Source organism: Monodelphis domestica, chromosome 1, assembly GCF_027887165.1.
Source record: "Monodelphis domestica isolate mMonDom1 chromosome 1, mMonDom1.pri, whole genome shotgun sequence".
Taxonomy (NCBI): Eukaryota; Metazoa; Chordata; class Mammalia; order Didelphimorphia; family Didelphidae; genus Monodelphis; species Monodelphis domestica.
Genome location: NC_077227.1, coordinates 183,851,036 through 183,872,044, shown reverse-complemented (window position 1 = coordinate 183,872,044; position 21,009 = coordinate 183,851,036). Strand labels below are relative to the sequence as shown.

The window sequence follows — 21,009 nt, the reverse complement described above, 5'->3', positions numbered from 1 at the left end:
TATTGTTATTAGTACAAAACCAATTAAGAGATGAGTGGCTTTATATTATAAAGGACATTCTTCTTTTTTCCCTTTATTTATGTGAAAGTAACAAAATGGATTACCTCAGGAATGGTGATTTGTAAAGCAATTTCATTTTGAAGTGCTTTGTGAGATGTTAAATTATTATAGCTATAGTATCTTTAGCTATTGCCTGTATACTGTACTCAAGCGACTTAAAAGGGAGAGTCATATTGATATAAATTAACTATGAAAACCTCACCTTTTATGCAAAATTTCATGGAATATTTTTGTCAAAAGACATGGAATACATTTGGCACAAATGAGTTTATATACTTTGCAGAGAAAACTTAGCCTCTTTTAATTTAAAGTGCTTAATTTCTTAAGGAAAGAACTTGTTTAAATCCCCCCCCTGTGCCCCCCACCAATCCTTGCCACTTAATACTATCTTATTGAATCATGTAAAACTCGTATTGTATTTATTTTAAGGCATCTTTAAGTGGGGCTAAAGATAGTGCATTCATTTTTATATACGTGTTAAAACTCTAATTAGATTTATTAGTCATCCACAGAGGCCTGACATACAGTTTGGGAAATAATTGAATGAATTTGTTTAGCTTTTTCATTGCTTACACTAGCTTTTAATTCATATAGGCACAATACTAAACATAGAACTATGTTATTATACCTGAAATGGCAGAAGTAGAGTATAGCTAAAGTCTGAATTAGTACTTATGCTTTAGACAATGCTACCTTTTACTTTTTTTAAGGTAAAAAAAACCCACTATCTCCAGGTACTCAAACTTTATCAAAAGCAATGTACTTTGTATCTCCTCAACACTAGAGTCTAATGGTTATGAATAATGGTTATTAATTAATACTCCTCTTAGACCCAGTGCCAAATTTGTCAGGGACATAAGAGCACCTGAGCCATCTGCCATTGCTATTCTGGCAATTTGGGGAGAAAGTTGCAAGGCTGCCAGACACCCTCAGGAGAGCTATTAGATTACTAGATCATTTTACTGGTAAAACAGCATTCTAAAATTCAGATCTATTCTCTGGTACAATAATGATATTCTGTTTCTCTTATTAATATGGTTAGCTATAGTTCTCAAAAAACCTTTTCTATTCTAGAGTGAATATATTTAAATTCAAGGTTTTTATTAAATTAAATAAAAAATTTAATTTTTTTGTTTGAATTCAGCAAGTTAAAAAAAGTTTTTGTTTGTGTGTTTTGACACATTTCCACCATGCTTTGCGTGCAAATGCAATTCTTGTGGTTAGACCCCAGCACAGAGATATATTTAAATTCTAGAAAAAAATAGAACCAGTTTCTTATCATAAATATTTATACAGCTCTAATACAAATTTCTTAATTTTGCTTTATACAAATCATCTCACAGCCCAAGTAGGAGTGATTATATAAATGCACTATGAGTCTGATTTGTATTGTGTGGCTTACTTGTAAAGTTTCTCCATTAAAGTTCCATCAATTTTGATTCTCCATTATGTTGTGATGAGTTTGGGAATCTCAAAGTTATATTAGCTGACCACAAGGTTAGGCAGATTCTACCTAAATGGAAAGGCTTTGGGGACCAACATGTAATGCCCAAAGACAAACCAAATTCAGAGAAATAGCACCAGATGGCTTATTATTTGGGTGTTTTTTTCAGGGACAAGACTATACAGTGACTTCTGAAATTTCTTGTCAAGGAAGGGATGATATTGATGGTATATTTCACTCTTGAGTATGCTCACACCAATACATCAAATTGAAGATCTTTTAAAATATTCATGTTTGTGAATTTTTGGAAAAAAAGAAACACATATACAAACAACAACAACAAAAACATTTGGGCAACTTTTTGCCTTTGTATTAAAACATCTCATAAAAACTTACTCGGTATCATATGGTCCAAGAAATTTCATTTAACGTTTCATATTAATTCATTTTTCAGTTGCATCAGTTATTGACAGACCTTCCTCATGATATGCTGGATGATGACCTCTCTTCTCCAGATCTCAACCTTTCTGACTGTAGTGAGGATGCCACAGTGGGACAGTAAGGATAAAAAATGGGAAAAAACTCATTAGATTATTTCATTATTATTATATCTGAGTAATAGTAAACAAATGGACATATTTTACAAAATTAGGACATTATAGATGGGATACTTTGAATTTTACATTCTTAACTTGAGATCATTATTTTAAACTTGCAAATATATAGAGAGCAGTTGATACTGAAAAAGCTGTCCGTGTATCTATTCCAAAGGTATACTCTAAAATGAATGTTGTTTTTTTAAGAACACATAAGATTCAAGATCCAGAAGACAGCTGGAATGAACATCATGTACTACCTAAACCCCAAAGTGTAAGTATAAATAAATTTTTCATTACATTCAATCAAAATTATCAGTTTTATCTTTTGAAGTTACCTCCATCCCTTAGAGACATCTCTTAGTGGGAAGGGCCATAACTAGGGATGGCACCAATTGATGACAGGGAGGGAGGAAGAGATCTCAGGATCCTAAAAATAGGAGTATACCAGCCTTCACCTTCATTGTGCAATGGATTGCTTTTGTGCCAGTCACTCACAGTTGAGTAAAGGGGCAGCTAAATCTCCCAGAGTGCCTGATCTGTGCCCCCATAGTGCCCACAAGGAAGTGAAGGTGGAGGAACTCTGAGGCAATTGTCTCCCTCGTCCCTGGGATGCAATAGGACTATGCCACAGACATGGTGTAACAGACCACCAGACCCTTGGAGAAGAGGACATTTCTTTTGAGGGTGGTTGCTTGACCAAAAGAACAAGGGTCAATTGAGTTGCAGATGTGGGGGATTATGCCATTAGACCCAGCAGAGGACCATGTGGCATGGGACAACAGGGCTGCGATGGGGAGGAAGTAAATACACTTCTTTAAATTTTAACTCCCTAGGACAAAGCCACAGTCGCCCTCTTCTTGTTACAGTTCTTTGGGTAAGTATCAGGATGACCAGTGATAAAGGAAAAATCTTTAAGGAGTGTGCAAGAAGTGGGCCATTTGTTTCTGCCAGTACCAACACATATTCACAAAATACAAGTTGGGTTTTTTCCTAGAGAAGAAGATAGAAATACTTCTCTTTCTCCAGATTATCAGAGAGAATGAAATATTTATTTCTTGAAATAATGCAAGAAGTGTTTCAAGGAGAAAACAAAGAAGAAATAATATTTGAAGAGGCATTAGAGAATTCTAACTTGGGTCAGGATATTGGAAAGGTAGAAAAATATAATTAAAAAAGGGAAAAAAGAGCCAATGAACATTTACAGCTAAGTTATAAGTTCAAAGCTTTTCTTATACTAGAGAAAGTGATACTATTTTGGGAAGAAGAGACTTCTTATGTTCTAAAAAGTGATGTTAAAAGGAAACAGATTTGACCTCATCTGTCACTAATATTTGAGAGATTAGGACTTATAAAAATAACTGGAATATGGCTGTAGAAGAGTATGGCTTACTTTACAGGAAAAGCATAATGAAAAGGAGTGGTGAATATTTATATAAAGAAGTCTAGGAGCCTAAGCCAGGGAAGTGTAGAGAAATTTTGTTGAGGATCAGTAAGAGGGAGAAACAAACAATGTTTTCACGGGGATGGATATACTATAGATTACATGGAAAGAAGTAGGAATTAAGTCAATAAGGGAAGCAGATAATAGACCTGTTATAGAGGCGTCATATCATAGTGAATGAGGATTTGATTATCTGCTGGAGCCCTTTCTTCCCTGGAAGCATAATATTTGAACAATTTGTGACCTACCTTAAGGATAATTTAAACTTTAAAAGGTGATGCAAGGAACAAAGAACACTGCTTTCCTGGATCTGATTTTAATTTAATGAGGAAGAGGTGGCTGCTGAAGTAGAAATGATAGAAACTGGCATAAGTGGCCTCCATCATAGAGTTTGTGATAGAGTTTATGAATGCTGGGCTTTGATTGAGGCAGTCATTATATTTGGGTGGGGGTGGAGATTTTAAGTGATTCAGAGAAAGAATAGGTAGGATGCAGTGGCTTAATATTTTATAGGTGAAATTTGCCCTTGAGTTTGGTATGTTAGCCAACCAGGAGTAGAAAGAAAGTCTGCTTATAAAGATTTATGTATCTATAGAGAAAACTTTTTGGCCATCACACATTTTTTTAAAGTATACTAAAGATAAAAATTAAGAGATAGTGAGGAATAGTGGATAGCTAGCCAGTTTCAATCTAAGAAAGACAAACCCGAACTCTGACATACTGACTGTGTGTCCTAGACAAATCACTGAACTTCCCGGTCCTTTTCTAGGACAATTTGTTGTGAAGATGCCAACCTTGCATTGGTAGAGAGGGAGTTACCTTACGTGGTAGTTTCTTAGACAAGTGAAATCACAAGTGCATTTCTAATTCCTAGAGAAGATAGATTAGTGCAAGTAAATGGTAACTACACAGTCCTATATGAGTGATGTTGGAAATATTAAAAACCATAATGAGTCGTAATTAGAAATGTATGCTGACAGGGTAAAAGATTTGTTTTGTGGGGAAGAGGGGCCAACAATAAGAGAAGGATCAAAGACAGGAATGGGACCACTATTTCTGATGAATGGAATGATAACAGTAAGAGTGAGAAGTTTAAACTATTCAAGTCTTACTTCCATTTTACCAAGGAACAAAAATTTAAATTAAATTAAAAAGATAGAGGATGTTGTGTAATCCTTTTATGGGGGTGCAAGTAACAAAGAAAACTGCTTTTATGGATTTCATTTTGATTTAATGGGGAAGAGGTAGAAGATGCTAAAGTGGAAATGTTAGGAACTTTGGCATAGGTGATATCATCATAGAATTTGTGATAGAGTTTATGAACATTTCAGACCATGCTTGGATTACTTCATCTGGTTTGGAGTTTCATATTTTAGAAAGGATATTCCTTCAATGAATCCATGCCACCAAATCCAGCTAAATTAAATTAATCCCCCAGGGCAGTGATGGCGAACCTTTTAGAGACCAAGTACCCAACTCACACCAAGGGAGGAAGTGCTCCCATTAGGTTGCTGGGCAGAGGGGTGGGTCTTGTGAGAAATGTCCTCAGGTGCAGGAGTAAAAAATGCCCTCAGGAGTAGAAGGGGAAGGGAACAGCCTCCTCTGGCATGCTTTGGCATGTGTTCCATAGGTTTGCCAATATGGCCACATATGAAAAGAAATGGTAGCTGTTATTCAGATGTCATCATAATTTTTGAAAGATTTTGGACAATGAAAGAGATATCACAGGCTAGAGAAGAGCAAATGCCCCAATTTTTAAAAAAATTGGTGCTTGCAAATTATATGCCAAGCTAAATGCTAGTTAACTTGCTTCTTTTCCTGGCAAAATTCTAGAACATGTAACAAACACATTTGTGACCATTTAGAAAGGAAAGTAATATTTATTAAAGCCAATGTGCCTTCATCAAGAATTGAAAATATATGATTAATCTCCTTTCCTTTTTTGACAGATATACTTTGTATACTTGTCAGAGGAATACTAGTCATTTTGGGGCATACATATGGTATATGGTGTAGGGATACTACCATAGGATACAATGTCAAATTCTTCATTAACATCTAAGCCCTTCATGCCATCCTTGTGGACAAGGTGGACCTGGGCTAGGTGATAAGAAAGTTAAGTGGACCAATAATTGATTGAAAGGCTAGCCCAAAAAAGTAATCACTAATGGATTGATGACTTTTAGGAAGCATCCTCATGAAGTACCCCTGAGAATCTATTTGACACTTTGTTGTTCAGCATTTTATCAGAGACTTGGAAAAAAACCAAAGAAGGCATATTTCTTAAATTAGATGAAACAAAGCTGAGAGCTAGAGCTAGCATTTTGAATAACAGAATTAGTTTCCAAAAAGATCTTAATATAGGTCAGGACAATAGGCTAAATCTAGTAAGATGAAATTTAGTAGAAATAAAATATTCTATACCTATCTTCAAAAAATTTTCTCCATAATTATAAGATGGAGGAGAAATGGCCAGGTTATCAGATCCTCTGAAAAAAGATCTGGAGGTTTAACTAGACTGCAAAAGAGTTTTAAGAGTTAATAGTTCCTCTGTACCCTTATCAGACCAGGTTTGGAATGCTGTGTTCAGTTTTGAGTTTCTCTTTTAGAAAGGACAAAGACCAATAGAAGGGGCCTAGAAGAGGAAGAGAGGAGTAGAGACCATACCCTATGAAGATCCTTTGAAGGAATCAGCAGTGATTAGCCTGGAGAGAAAAGACTTCAGAAGATATAATAGCTGTCTTCAAATATTTGGAAGCTTGTCATGTAGTAGGAGGATTAGACTTATTCTTTTTGGTTTAATAGATTAGAATTAGAGCACTGGGTAGAAGTTGCAAAGAAAAATTTGGAATGATTAGAGCTGTCTGAAAGTATAGTGAGCTGCCTTGGGATGAAGTGGAATCCTTCTGGGACCTCCAGGCATTAGTGCATAGATGGGCCTTTGTGATTGATGTTGAAGAGGAATTCTTGGTCAGATTTAGGTTGGGTAAGATGGCTTTGAAGTCCCTTCTGATTCTGAGATTCTTTGTTTCTGAGTGCTTTTGATTTACCCTCTAATAGGGCTATGATGATGTTCAGAATTTGTATCCTGGAGAGAAACATGTCAATGGTTGGGAAGAACATCACAGAAAAAATGAAGACCTATATACTGGGTGCAATATTGAAGAACATCATGATGGAGGTGGAAGTGGTTACAGTTCTACAAATGAATATGAACAGAATGATTTATATCAGCTTCCGGAAAACTTTAGGCCATATACCAATGGTCAGAAGAAGGAATTTAATAATCAACCAACTAAAATAATAAATTTTCCAGATGGTCAGAGGGAACATTTTCAGGTATTTCAAGAACTTACTTTTAAAGGGGAAAATTTGTGAGTTGTTCTAACTACAAAGATTTCTATGAGTGTAATTACCCAGGCTTATAATAAATTAGTCATGGTGTTTTCTGTCTAAATCTATAACAACAGTTTTGTGTCATTATGGCAAAACATAGGGTTTATAAAAGTATTTAATCAAAAACTGAAGGTTTATTTTAAATAACCACAAGATGTGTCTTCTCTGAACTTCCTGTAACCTCTGGCCACTGCTGCTTTTTCATTGTTCTCTGATGAAAAACCAAAGCGTTAAAGAGTTATAATGATGCATCAAGACTGTATGTATAATTGATAGATTTTATTTTGTGAGGCTTTCTTGTCAGTTTGTTCACTCTTTTCATAATTATTTGACAAGCATTAATTTTTTCATTCCACCTCAAGAACAGTGGTCAGTGCCTTAAACCTACCTCTCTGTTTTTGTGTAGTTATTTTGGTAATATATAGGCTTAGTTGTTTTGTTAGGACAGAGATTATATTGTTCAGCTAAAATTTACTTACTAATAACTATTTGTAAACTAATATTAGCTTCATATATCTTATGATAGCAATTTGGTACATCACATGTTCCTAATAGTCAAGCTTTGGAATCTTATAAAGTGACATATAAGCCATACCAAACCTCCAGCCAAAATAATGTCTCATCTAACCAGGAAAGAACAAGAAGGAATGATGAGTTTGAAGAGATGCAGCAAAAATTTTTGGAGCCTGCTGAAAGTAAGCATCTATTTAAATCTTTTTTTCTCAACTATATATTTTAGTCCATAGACGTTTATAGTTGCTTGAAGCAAAAATAGACCCTTCAAGATCATTTGATCTAGTCTCATTTTATAGATAAGTAACTAAAGGCCCAGGGAGGTTAAGTGATTTATTAGGATCAGAAGATCTCAGATTTAGAGATGAAAGGGAGCTTTTGAGGTCTCTGGCTCAAAGTAATATAGTAAGTTAGTACAGAATAGGGGCTAGAAACCAGATCTCCCAATTCCTAGCCCCCTTTCCATTGGTACTGCTTAGTTATGTGATTTACTGAAACCTAGATGGAGGAATTTTTCATTAGTATCTTTTTTTCCTTGCCAAAATATAATTTGGAGTACAAAATACAGTGTTTTATTTATTCTGTTTCAGATTTTTCAGTAAAACAAATATTAATGTTGATTTATATTTAGATCATACTTTTAAAGGTAATATATTTAGTCAGTTTTATGTAGGATTTTGGGCTCATAGGTTCAAAGCTGGAAGAAACTTAGAGGCCATCTTGTTTTTTGTCCAACTCCTCATTTTACAGAGCAGTGAGAGACTTTGAGGAGTTAAGTGACTTAGTCACAAAGACTTGTAAGGATCAGAGCCCGGGAAATAAAACTTTGGGTTTCTAAATTGTGATAGCAATAATGTTTCTTTCTTCCCCCGCCCTCTCCCCTTTCCCCCAAGAAATGAATGATACCTTTTTTTAAAATTGTTTTTATTTTTTAAACATTATTTTATTTGGTCATTTCCAAACATTATTCATTGGAAATAAAGATCATTTTCTTTTCCTCCCCCCTCCCCCCACCTCTCCCATAGTCAATGGGGCGCGATTTCACTGGGTATCACATGTGTCTTTGATTCGAACCCGAATGGTACCTTTTTTGCTGGATAGAAATATGCCATAACTGACCAAAGAATTCTACAGGAATGAATATTTCATAATGGAATTTTGTCCTTTTCTTGTCCCCTCATTGCCAATTTGTTTGTCTTTTTCATAATTTTTGAATCAGTATATAAAAAGGTGGTCCTTTTTAAAGGAGACTTGCTTTCAAAGTTAAATATCAATTATAAGTCATATTATAATTTCTTGAAAAGAAAATTGTATTTTGAATAATAGATTGCCTAGATATTTTCTAAGAGATAATTTCCCTAAAACACTTAGAGCTCAATTTTTTTTTTTCATGGCAGATAGTAGCCCTAAACAAATGGTTTGAGATGAATGTATTTTCCCCCATCTAATAAGGGTTTTTTGTGTGTGTCCCACTAGATTCTTTAGAAAATATGCAAATTGCGCAGCTTCAGGTTCTTAATAAGGCAAAAGAGAGGCAGCTAACTGATTTGTGTGAGAAACTAGAAGAGAGTGAACGACAAATTAGATATCTGAATCACCAGCTTGTGATGTTAAAAGGTAAGGAAATATAAAAAATTGTTGGGCACTGGATATTCATGGGAGATTCTTTAATTTCATCTTCATAATCCTTTTTTTTTTTTAAACCCTTACCTTCTATCTTAGTATCAATTTTTTTTTTTTAAACTCTTACCTTCTGTCTTGGAGTCGATACTGTGCATTGGTTCCAAGGCAGAAGAGTAGTAAGGGCTAGGCAATGGGGGTCAAGTGACTTGCCCAGGGTCACACAGCTAGGAAGTGGCTGAGGCCAGATTTGAACCTAGGACCTCCCATCTCTAGGCCTGGCTCTCAATCCACTGAGCTACCCAGCTGCCCCCCTTAGTATCAATTTTAAGACAGATGAATAACAAGGGATGGGTAATTGGGGTTAAATGACTTGCCAGGGTCATATAGCTAGGAAGTGTCTTGAGGCTAGATTTGAATTCAGGTCTTCCTAACTCCAGGCATGGTGCTGTATCCACTGTGCTACCTATCTGTCCCAACAGTAATCTTCAGAATGCAATTTTTACTGCAGAAACATGGAATATTAGAATTGGGGGGACATGGTCATTTACCTCTACCATTCTACAGAGGAGAAAACTGAGACACACAGGTGAAATGATTTGTCCAGGCCACATAACTGTAGTGTTAGAATCTCACTGGGCTAGAACTAGTATATGTTCTTGCTTCATTTCCCCTCTTTCTTTACTCTTTCCCTCCCTCTTCCTATCTTCTTTTCTTCCCTTTTCTCTTCTCCTTTCTACCTTTCCTCTCTTTTTCTATCTCTTTGCTTTTTCTTTATTTCTTGCCCTCCCTCTGTAGTCTTAAAATATCTGTACACATTTTTTAGCTTTATTAGTAATGTAAACTAAAGAGACTGATGATCCCTTATATAGTTCTGAGTGAAAGAGTCTAATTTCCAATGGCTTCACTTGTGCTTACTTTGACTAAATAAATATTATAGTTCCTAGATTCCTAGCATGTGTTTTAGAATGAAAATTGCAGTATTTTTGGAAGGGGCAAATGTAGTAAAGATAAACTTAATTGAGAACTTTTATCATTTTGCACCTTTTATCATGGTGCAGAATTCTATGATTAAGGCATTTCTTGTCCAAGTTACTTAGCAGCATAAAATCTTTCTTCATTACCAAAAAGCCAATGATAGTGTCAAAGAACAGAGTAACAGAGATGAAAGTATACTGTTCCAATTTATTGCTATTTTGTTAGTTACCTTTTTCCAAATAAATTCAGTTAAATGAGATTATTATGTTGAAAACAATTAGAACAAGAGTATTCATCTAAGGCCTGGTTTGGTATCTTGGCAATTGAGATTACCTGCCTATAACATTATTTATGATATTTTTATTACCTTAGATGAAAAGGATGGCTTGGCACTCAGTCTTCAAGAATCACAGAAACTTCTTCAGAAAGGAAAAGAGAAAGAGATACAGCTTGAAGGGCAAATAAAAGCACTTGAAACCCAAATTCAAACATTAAAAGCCAATGAAGAACAGGTAAATATTTCTAATTGAGTAACCATTTCAAATCTGTATAGACTGATTTGTGGCATAAAATGGTAGAAAATTCAACATGTGTTTAAAGTATGGACAATAGAGAATTCAGGGGTGAATATGGTATAGTGCAAAGCATGCTGATTCTGGTGTCAAAGAACCTAGGTTCAGATCTACTTCTGAGACAATCTATGTAACTAACTATAATTAGTCAGGTCTTATTTATCTCCTCAGTAAAATGAGAGGGTTGGATTAATGGAGCTCTCCAAGTTCCCTTTTAGCTCTAGATATATAATCAATTTTCTACTCCTTTACCATGACATAAATTTTTCTATAAACCTAATCTGTGACAACCCAGATTTCCAGATCAGATCACAAATGATTTTACAAAAGGTATTTAAAAATTTTTTTCAAAAGGATTCACCATAGAATTCCTTTAAAAGAACATTCTTTTGGAATTCCATCTAAAATTTTAGATTAATAAACATTGGATTTCCAGGTTTCATGAGATTCTCCTTTAAAATGGAGATATCTTACATAATAATAATATGGAAATATTATAATGGAAATGTGGCCATCATAATGAATAGGAATAATTTGTTAATTACAACAAAGAATTTCTTCATAATTCCTTGAGCCTTAGATCCATTTTTCCATACAAATCAGACTGAACAAAAGTATTTTTGATTTACCTTGGTATGTAAAAAAAAAGAAGGGTGAGGGAGCTTTTGGATGTGGTTTCATTTGGCTATATTTATCTGTATTTTTCTTTTCATACCACTTTGATTGCTTTAGAACTCTTTCCTATTGCTTCCATGTCTGATTCAAACCAGTTTTCTTGTGGTTGTCTTAAGGATGCACCTGCACCTGCTTGGATCTTATGTGCCTTTTAGAGAGAGGTAGGAATGTTACCTCAGATCCTAGATGTCATAGAAATATTTTCCAGGCATTTTTATTTTTATGCTGTCCTTAGGCATTCTGGTATGTGTGTTCCTGGCTTATAGAAGTGCCTGCATTGTGGCAGGCACTCGGGATTAGAAATGGTTTGGGAGAAGTTAGAATTAGGGAATTTTGTTTGGTCATTTTTCTAGTTTTTCTTTTTGCTTCCTGACCAGGTATCCTGGGATGCTACAAGGGTAGCATATATTGGTTCTATGTAACTTCTTTTGGCCTACTTGATGATAGCAGCCTCATTTTCATAGTGGGAACTTATTAAATGTTTCTCAGTTAGTTGATTTGAGTCATTTAAAGAATGAGATCAAGGATGTGGAATCTGGAGGCAGATAGAATGATTGGCAGAACACCCCTTGCCCTTTTTATTTTTTTTCCTTTTTTAACTTTTGAATTCTGCTTAACAATATTCCCCTGGGAATGAAAGTAGAAGGTTGAAAATTACAACTCTAGTGTTCAGTGTTGGAGCAGGGAATGTCTCAAAAAAAAAAAGATTTTTTTGTGTGGAAAGTTTAACAGTTTTATAAATGGGTAACTGGAAGAGAGAAGGAACAGGGGAGAAAGAAAATTGAAAGGCAAAAAACCCAAGATAAATGAAAAGAGAAACTAATCCCCCTCCTCCAAGATCCCCTTTTACTACTACCTACTAAATGTTTATAAGTTGTTGGAGAACCAGGAAACCGTAGAACTTTAGTTCTCTGTCTTCAACAGAAAGGGTCAAGAACTATTGATTCTGCCCTATATTTGTCCTATATTTCGGATCACACTTGGTCTAATTCTGAGACAAGGAGGCAAAGAAGGCTTTCCAAAATGTCCAGTCTACAGTGGTACTTCTTTCCACAGAGCTCCTATAATTTAATTAAACAAATAGTCATAATTACGTGCTGTGCAAAACACCAAGTTTACCTCTTAGGGATGGGGCAATGGGATGAGTTTTGTGATCTGTGGGTGCAGGGAATTCCCTTATCCCATGCAAATCCACACCTCTGCAATTTATGGTATGAGAGAATTGCTTGACAGAGAGTATGTATTGGTTGAACTCAGTCATTTTTGACCATAAGGAAGTTCTCTTTCCACTATGCCAAGCTGCCTCTTATACTAGGAAAGCAAAGATGAAATACATTTGACTTTGCCCTTGGCCAGGTGCTTATAATTTAATAGGAAATAATTTCCTCAGAAATCTAATGAATCTCACAATACCATCATTCCTTAATATGACATCTTTATGGATTGCTGTGAACAAAATAATTTATCCTCTGATGGATGAACCTCACCAAACTTAGCTGGATGTTTCTCAGATAAAAAGAGACGTTTTTTAATACATTCCTATCCTCAAATTTAGTCAATCAGAAAATAATTATTAAATGCTTATTATGTGCCAGGCCTTATGCTAGGGCCAAAGTCAGTCTTTCTATTGTGGTTAGACCTGCCAGATTTTCGGTTCTGCTGAGATAGCCTTCAAGACTTCATTATCCATAACTATTTTTATGGAATGAGGCAACTGAGACTTAAATACGTAATTTTTTTAAATTTTGATATTTAGCCATTCCATGTATGTATATTTATTTTCTATTTTATTTCCCAAGTAAGAAATAAATACATAAGAAGTACTACTCAACATTTGTTTAACTGAATTAGTCTTAATTTGGACAGCCCTTTTTTTTGTGGCATTATGTATTTTTAATTTGAGAGGACTTTGGAAAATATCTATCTTTGAAGAATACAAGTTCACTGATTTATTTCTCTGAAATACCTTAATATTTAGCTTTTCTAATATCAACCTATGCTAATGCTGAAGCATTTAACATATTGCTAGTTTCTATGAATATATTCAGATACTGATGACATTTTAAAGCATTCTTTTCTAGAGACGTGATTGAAATAGATCAATTAGCAACTTTTCAGGCTTTTTTTAATGTGCATGTAACTTTATTTTTATTTTTTTTAAACATTATTTTATTTGGTCATTTCCAAACATTATTCATTGGAAACAAAAATCATTTTCTTTTCCTTCCCCCTAACCCCCCTACCTCTCCCATAGCCGGTGCATGATTCCATTGGGTATCACATGTGTTCTTGACTCGAACCCATTTCCGTGTTGTTGATATTTGCTCTAGAGTATTCATTTAGAGTCTCTCCTCTGTCATGTCCCCTCCACCCCTGTAGTCAATCAGTTGCTTTTCTTCAGCATTTTTACTTTCACAGTTTATCCTCTGCTTGTGGATAGTGGTTTTTAGATCCCTGCAGATTGTTCAGGGACATTGCATTATCCCTAATGGAGAAGTCCATTACCTTCAATTGTACCACAGTGTATCAGTCTCTGTGTACAATGTTCTCCTGGTTCTGCTCCTCTTGCTCTGCATCACTTCCTGGAGGTTGTTCCAGTCTCCATGGAACTCCTCCACTTTATTATTCCTTTTAGCACAATAGTATTCCATCACCAACATATACCACAATTTGTTCAGCCATTCCCCAATTGATGGGCATCCCCTCGTTTTCCAATTTTTGGCCACCACAAAGAGCGCAGCTATGAATATTCTTGTACAAGTCTTTTTCCTTATTATCTCCTTGGGGTACAAACCCAGCAATGTTATGGCTGGATCAAAGGGCAGACAGTCTTTTATCGCCCTTTGGGCATAGTTCCAAATTGCCCTCCAGAATGGCTGGATCAATTCACAACTCCACCAGCAATGAATTAATGTCCCTACTTTGCCGCATCCCCTCCAGCATTCATTACTTTCCTTTGCTGTCATGTTAGCCAATCTGCTAGGTGTGAGGTGATACCTCAGAGTTGCTTTGATTTCAGGTTTTTTTAATGACAGACAAGATAGTGATTTTTAAAAAATGAAATAATGTATACAATAAAATAAATTAATGACTTTTTGTAGTAGCAAAAAATTGGAAACTTTAAGCAGCTATTTATCTATTATGGAATGGCTAAGCATATTATAATAACATTATTAATACTGTGCCATGAGATATGACAGGATAGACTGAGGAAACTGGGAAGACTTTTATGAACTGATTAAAAGTGAAGTAACCAGAACTTAGAACAATTTACACAGTGACAACATTATAAAGAAAAATAACTTTGAAGGATTTTAGTAGGAGATCTAATCAATGTAAATATAAGCCATGCTTTCAGAGAACTGAAGATGAAACATGACAACCACCTCTCAGAGAAGAAATGGATTTAAAATGCAGAAGATGCACGCTTTTGGTCATGATAAATAGGAGAATTTGTTTTGTTTATGAGGATTTTTTAAAACTCTTATAACTTCCATCTTAGAATCAATACTGTGTATTGGTTCTAATGCAAAAGAGTGGTAAGGGCTAGGCAGTGGGGGTCAAGTGACTTTTCCAGGGTCACACAGCTAGGAAGTGTCTAAGGTCAGATTTGAACCCAGGATCTCCCATCTCTGGGACTGGCTCTCCCAGTTACCCCCAAGGATTTTCTTTTCTTAAAAAATTGTATATTTTGGGAAGGGAGGAGGAGAAAAAGTAAATTACTTGTTAATCAGAAAAAATAAAACTTCTAAAAAGAGAGGCACCATTCTATAATGGCTTGAGAGTTAGTTTCTTTTCCTAGTGGTCTGTGTATCAGGAAAATCATTGGTCCAATACTCAGAATTTCCTTTCTTTTCTCTCTCTTCTTGTATATATTTTCTCTCTTCTTGTATATAGTTAAGCAAAATTTGTTTGTAGTAATTGTATCTAGACTTAAACTTATACCAAGTTTATTTGTGTTAGGTTTAAAATACTGTCTATATATGTTTAGAATACAATCTAGCTATGCAAAATATTAAAGCAATATTATTCTAGCATACTCCTTATTACTTAAAAATCCTATTTACCTTGAAATATCCCAGTATAATCATGTAATCTGGCATGATAGGGAATAGGAAAACACCTGCTTAAGGAAGCAGTTTAACCAGATTAGGTAGGAAATGTTCAAACCTCTTCTGGCAGAAAGAGATTGGTTATTTGGGGGTGGGAGGTAGAAAGAAAAAGAGGAGGGAGGAAAGGAAAGAAAGAAAAGGAAAACATGTAACCATTAGGGTGGCCTTGAAAGTTACATATTAAATTTTTTACTATTTTTTAAAACAAGCTATATGTAATAGGGATTTGTGGGTTGATCTATAATCCCTTTTCTGTTTTATTTTGTATATGGAAATGTTCTCTTTGTGGAGAGGGGTCTTTAAATTTTGAATTAAATGACAACTTTCAAAAGAAAAAATCATCATCTTGTCATATTCATCATCTTGTCACTTTGGGATTATATAAATTTATTCCAATGATATATCACTCAAAACATTTTTAGGAGTGTTCTTTAGGAATTGCTTTCAAAACTCGTGTTACACTATTTTGAATATCCTTAGTGGTGTCATTTTTTCTTTGAAAAAATAGATTTTTGATACCTTTTATTTTTAACATTGCCTAGGTTTACTCCTTTATATCATCCCTCTAGCTCCTCTCAGATAACCATCCCTTACAACAAATAATTTTTAAAAGAAATAAAAATAGGAAATAGAGGAAAATACATTGGCAGAACCAATCAATACTTCCAAAAAAAATCTACCATTTTCCACATTTCCCATTCTGGACTGCACTTTTGCAAAAGAGTTGGGAGAGATGTCTTATCTCTTTTTTAGGACCAAGCTTTTTACATTTCTTTTTTTTAAAAAGACTTTTCTGACATCTTTATGTGTAATTTTGCAAAAGTTATCTTCCATTGTTTTGGGGTTGTTCTATTTACATTCTTGTGGTCTTTGTACATATATATATATATATATATATTTTTTTTTTTACTTATTCATTTTGCATCTGTTCATGTAAGTCTTTACATTCTTTTCTATATTCATATTCATACTATCCATTGGTTCTCATAACAGTAATATTGCTTTGCATTAATTTACCACATTTTGTTTAGCACCAATTATCGGACATCTGCTTTGTTTCTTGTTTTTTAATTCAAGTGAACAAGCATTTATTAGTCACCAGCTATGTACCAGGTACTGTGCTAAGCACTAAGATTTCTTTTTGCTTTAACTCAAAGTGCTATCATAAGTATTTTGATATATTATAGAGCCTCTTTTTTTTGGTGATGACCTTTTGGGATATTCTTCAGAAATATATTGCTTATAGATTCTTTAAAGAATTAGAATGTCAATAATTGTGGAATTTGTATTGCTAGTTAAATTGTTACTATGTTGAATAGAGCAATAAAGTTATTAATTTGCAAGATTAACTACATTAATTAAAAAAATGAAGGAAACAGTCACAAAATATGGTTATAGCTTTTAAAACAAAACTTCCAGATTTTTTGAAAAGTGGCCAATGGCAGTGTTGATTAGTTTTTCAGGAAAACTGTCATTTTCTATGACCCAACAATTGGCTTGCCCCACAAGAGGAGCCCAGCTATCTACTTGCTACCTTAACAAAGTGGTCATGTTGGGAACAGTGCTATAACAAGTTCTCTGCAATTTCTCTGCCTAGCCTTGGTATCAATGTTGCCACAATGCTACAGGAAACACCTTACTTCTATCCGAGGGTAACTACATTGGGGTAGCCCTCATTTCATCTTGGGCCTGGGAATCCCATGTAGAGGAGCTTTCGGGAACCACACCCTCACCGAAACACAGAGAGTCTATTGCCTACCTTTTTATTCTAGGCCTTTAATGAAGTCTGTAGGGAGCATCCTTCCTGAGATGGCTGTTTGACTTTCATTCAGATTGCTACTGTATTTTACTGAAAACACATTTGGGGTTTTTAGAACTTAAGAAAATCTAGCATTTAAAATAATAGAAATATATTATGAATATTACAAATTACAGATATGAATTTTGTGTGTGATTATGTGTTAATTTTTTAGATGATTAAGAAAGCTAGAGTGAGTGAGGTGGCCATGGAAAACCTAAGGCAGCAATTGTTAGAGCTTCGTCATTCTGACTCTCTACAGCGGGCTAAAGAGCAACATGAGAATATTGTTTTATGCCTCAGAAAGAAGTATGAAGACCAAGTGACAACTCTACAGAAGAATTTGGAGGTTACCAATGCTGTACTTCAAGAGCAGGTTTGAACGATTTCAAAAGAGGAAATATTCGTAAATAAAGATGTATCTGTGCTTAGCGTTTTGTAGTTAATCACTAATCTTTGTAAACTTAGTTTGAAATTTGAAAAAATGTCAGTCAAAAAGCAAAGAGAACACTCATTCACTCATTTGAGAATCTGAGTCAAAAAATTGTATTTTTGAGTATTGAGAAATTCAGAAGGCATATTTTCAAAATTCCCTATGTTTTGGGGTTAGCTATACTTCGCTTTAAGTGAGGCATGATCATGCTCTCCACAAGTTTCTTGCGGGTATCTTTATAAGTATAATTTGTGAGTTGTTTGGTGGCATTTATGAGAAACACCTGAATGAAAGAAGTTAAGCCAAGTTAGTTGTCTAGGTATTACTTTTGGGGGCTCCCAGGTTTGTATTCACACCATCCTCAGCAGAAAATGTTGTACATTTGTCTATTCATGATGGTATGAGGTCAGCTTATAAATGTGCAGATAGAAAATTATTGACATTAGCAGTTTTGAGGAAAATACTGTACACAAAATTGTACAGGGAGAATTGAGATTCCAACCATTTGTAATATGTAGATTTGAAATTGGTATTTTTTTAAAAATTGTTATTCCCAAAGGAATACAACTTTCTATTTTCAGGCAATTCATTTGAGGCATCTCTGCCTTCAGAGTCAATACCTAAGTGAAACAAATACTCATTGATTTTCAGTGAATAGAATTACAAATGCCCATATATACTCATTTAGGACAGATTATATTATGACATATGCTACTAGGGCAGCTAGGTGATACAGTGGATAGAGCACTGGGGTTGGAGTTAGAAAGATCTGAGCTCAAATCTGCCTGCAGACACTTAATAATTATGTGACCCTGGGCAAGTCAATCAACTCTTATTTGCCTGAGTTCCTCATTTGTAAAATGAGGACACACTGGAGAAGGAAATGGCAAACTACTTCTATATTTTTGCCAAAAAAATCCCATGGACAAAAAGTCTATGTGGTCACATAGAGTTGTACATGATTGAACAGCAACAATGCTACTAGCTGATATTTTTATAGCTTATTCTATAGATTTGTCCATGTTATTAATCAAAGACAAGTTTACAAGTAGGTGAAAGTTGCTTTTAACTTCTTATTTTTCTTTACTAATAGAAGGAAATGCTATAATATATAACAAATCATGGACAGTCATCCTAAAGTTGTTTATATTGTATTTTGACTATGGACTACATTATTTAATATTTACAGGTTTAGCTTCTTAAGAGTAGAGATCTGTCCCTTATTCTTCCCCCCCCCCCCCTTAACATTTTAATGCTTCACTGTTATGGACTAAATCTAATAACCAGATTGATTGCCTAACAGTTAGCGAAAAGTCTAAATTGTGGCATATTTTTAAAGAAATAAAGTTCTGTTGTATTTTGGTTCACAAAATAGAATTGCAAACCTAAACAGTCCTGGAATAAAGTTGTCTTGTTTTTAAGGAAAATAATGGATTGCTTTGTAAACATTTTAAAATGTATCAGCTTGATTTATAAACAATTCTGTTATACATTTGATTCCATCAGTACCTTTATGGGTTTATTATGTACAAACTTATTATAATAGCCAAACTAGTTAGTCATTTTGCTGTTTCTCCCACAGAACAGGGACAGTTTTTCTCTTTTGGTATTTAATACTATAACTATTTTATTGACAGTTATTCTTTCTCCTCTTTTCAAATGAAGGAATTGCCAAAGAACAATGAAACCCTGGAGAACCAAAATAAGGAAATTAGATATAATCTGCCCAGTTATTGGGTAGAATTGACTTCACCCACCTACTGAATTACAATATTTCATCCTGATACATATTTTTGTGAATATAAAACATTAACCATGTTCTTCTGACTTCAAATGTTTGCAATACTGATTTTCAATCATCACCCAGTTGAAATTATTCTCCAAAAATCTCTTATCCATTTTGGTTCTTTCTTCAATCCTCTCTTAAGCATTTGACATGATTGTGACTATTTTTCTCCACTTCCTGGATGACCTTATTTCTACATTTACCTGACATATTCTTATTTTCATGACCTGTCTGGCAAGACTCTTTAGTTTCCTTTGCTAATCCATATCATGCCCTAGATCCGTGATGGCAAACCTATGGCATGTGTACCAAAAGGACATGCAGAGCCATCACCTTCCAGAGTTCATTATTAGAAAGGCAGAGGGAGGGGGAAGCTGGGTGGCTCAGTGGATTGAGAGTCAGGCCTAGAGATGGGAGGTCGTCCTAGGTCTCAGACACTTCCTAGCTGTGTGACTCTGGGCAAGTCACTTGACTCCCATTGCCTAGCCCTTACCATTCTTCTGCCTTGGAGCCAATACACAGTATAGACTCCAAGACAGAAGGTAAGGGTTTAAAAAAAAAAAAGAAAGGCAGAGGACTTGGGGGAGCTGCTCTCTTCCCCCTCTTCACTATGCTCAGAACATTTTTTTCACTTCACCTGCCCCTCTCCCCAATGGGAGTATTTCCTCCCCATCTGGAGTAAGAGAGGGGGTGTGGGGTTTGTGGCATGGGGTCTCTGGGGGGCAAGGGGGCAGGGCATAGCACACATAGTCTCTAAAAGGTTTGCCATCACTGCCCTAGGTGGTTTCCCTTTGTACTGGGTCCTGTTCACTCCTGTGCACATTTGGTACCTCATCAACTCCTATAGATGCAGTTATCATCATTTCTATTCAGATGACTCAAATTTATACAATCTCAGTCCTATTCACTTGTCAGTTAATTTCAGCATTTTTAAAAACCTACTGACATTTCAGATTGTATGTTTCAAAGGCACGTTAAGCTGAATATGTCTGGAACAGAGCCTCATTATCTTTCAGTGTTATCAGCACCTTACTCTTTCACCCCACATTCCATTCATTTTCCAGGTGTTGTCAGTTTTTCATAAAGTATTTCTCTGTCTCCCTTTTCATCTCAGCCACCCTGCTTGTCAGGCTATCTTCATCTCTTATCTGAACAATTTGGAGGGTAGGGTCCTTTTGATTGATCTCCTTTGTCTCAAAGTTGTCTTGTCCAAAACATCAGCCAGTGATTTTTCAGGTTCAACTAGTCATGTATTCTGCTTAATAAACTGCATGGCTTTCTCCTGGGATCAAGTGGGAATTTCTCTGTTCAGCATTCACAACCTGACTCCAACCAACCTTTTCAGGTTCATTATGTATGCTGGTACATCCTAGCCTATCTGTCTGCCTTGTTGTTCCTCACACACATACAATCTATCTCCATTCTTGTGTGTCTTTATGCTAACATCCAATTTAATCCCATTTTTCCTTCAAATTAAGCTTCCACATTCCCTCTCCTACAAGTGAAACCTTAATGGTCCTGATCCTCTAACATTTGCTGGTCCCTTTGCTTTATTCTTTTTTTGTATACATTGTGAAATGTA

General features: G+C 35.1%; 1 protein-coding gene across 13 annotated transcripts in view; it reads left to right on the top strand.

Annotated features, from left to right (window-relative positions):
- Positions 1-21,009, top strand: part of CEP152 (centrosomal protein 152) — a 110,212-nt gene that overhangs the window by 12,629 nt on the left and 76,574 nt on the right. For 7 of the 13 annotated variants that reach the window (XR_460809.3, XM_007479921.3, XM_007479924.3 and 4 more), the window contains 7 exons: positions 1,959-2,062; positions 2,308-2,374; positions 6,605-6,883; positions 7,467-7,635; positions 8,930-9,070; positions 10,424-10,563; positions 17,384-17,584. Coding sequence is in view for 12 of the 13 variants with exons in the window: in XM_007479921.3 (XP_007479983.1) it covers positions 1,959-2,062; positions 2,308-2,374; positions 6,605-6,883; positions 7,467-7,635; positions 8,930-9,070; positions 10,424-10,563; positions 17,384-17,584 (1,101 nt within the window). In the remaining variant the exon portion in view is untranslated. Of the gene's footprint in view, positions 1-1,958; positions 2,063-2,307; positions 2,375-2,936; positions 2,978-6,604; positions 6,884-7,466; positions 7,636-8,929; positions 9,071-10,423; positions 10,564-16,925; positions 17,063-17,383; positions 17,585-21,009 lie in introns of those variants that run through there. The other 6 variants (XM_056810166.1, XM_056810164.1, XM_007479917.3 and 3 more) reach the window with 4 other exon arrangements.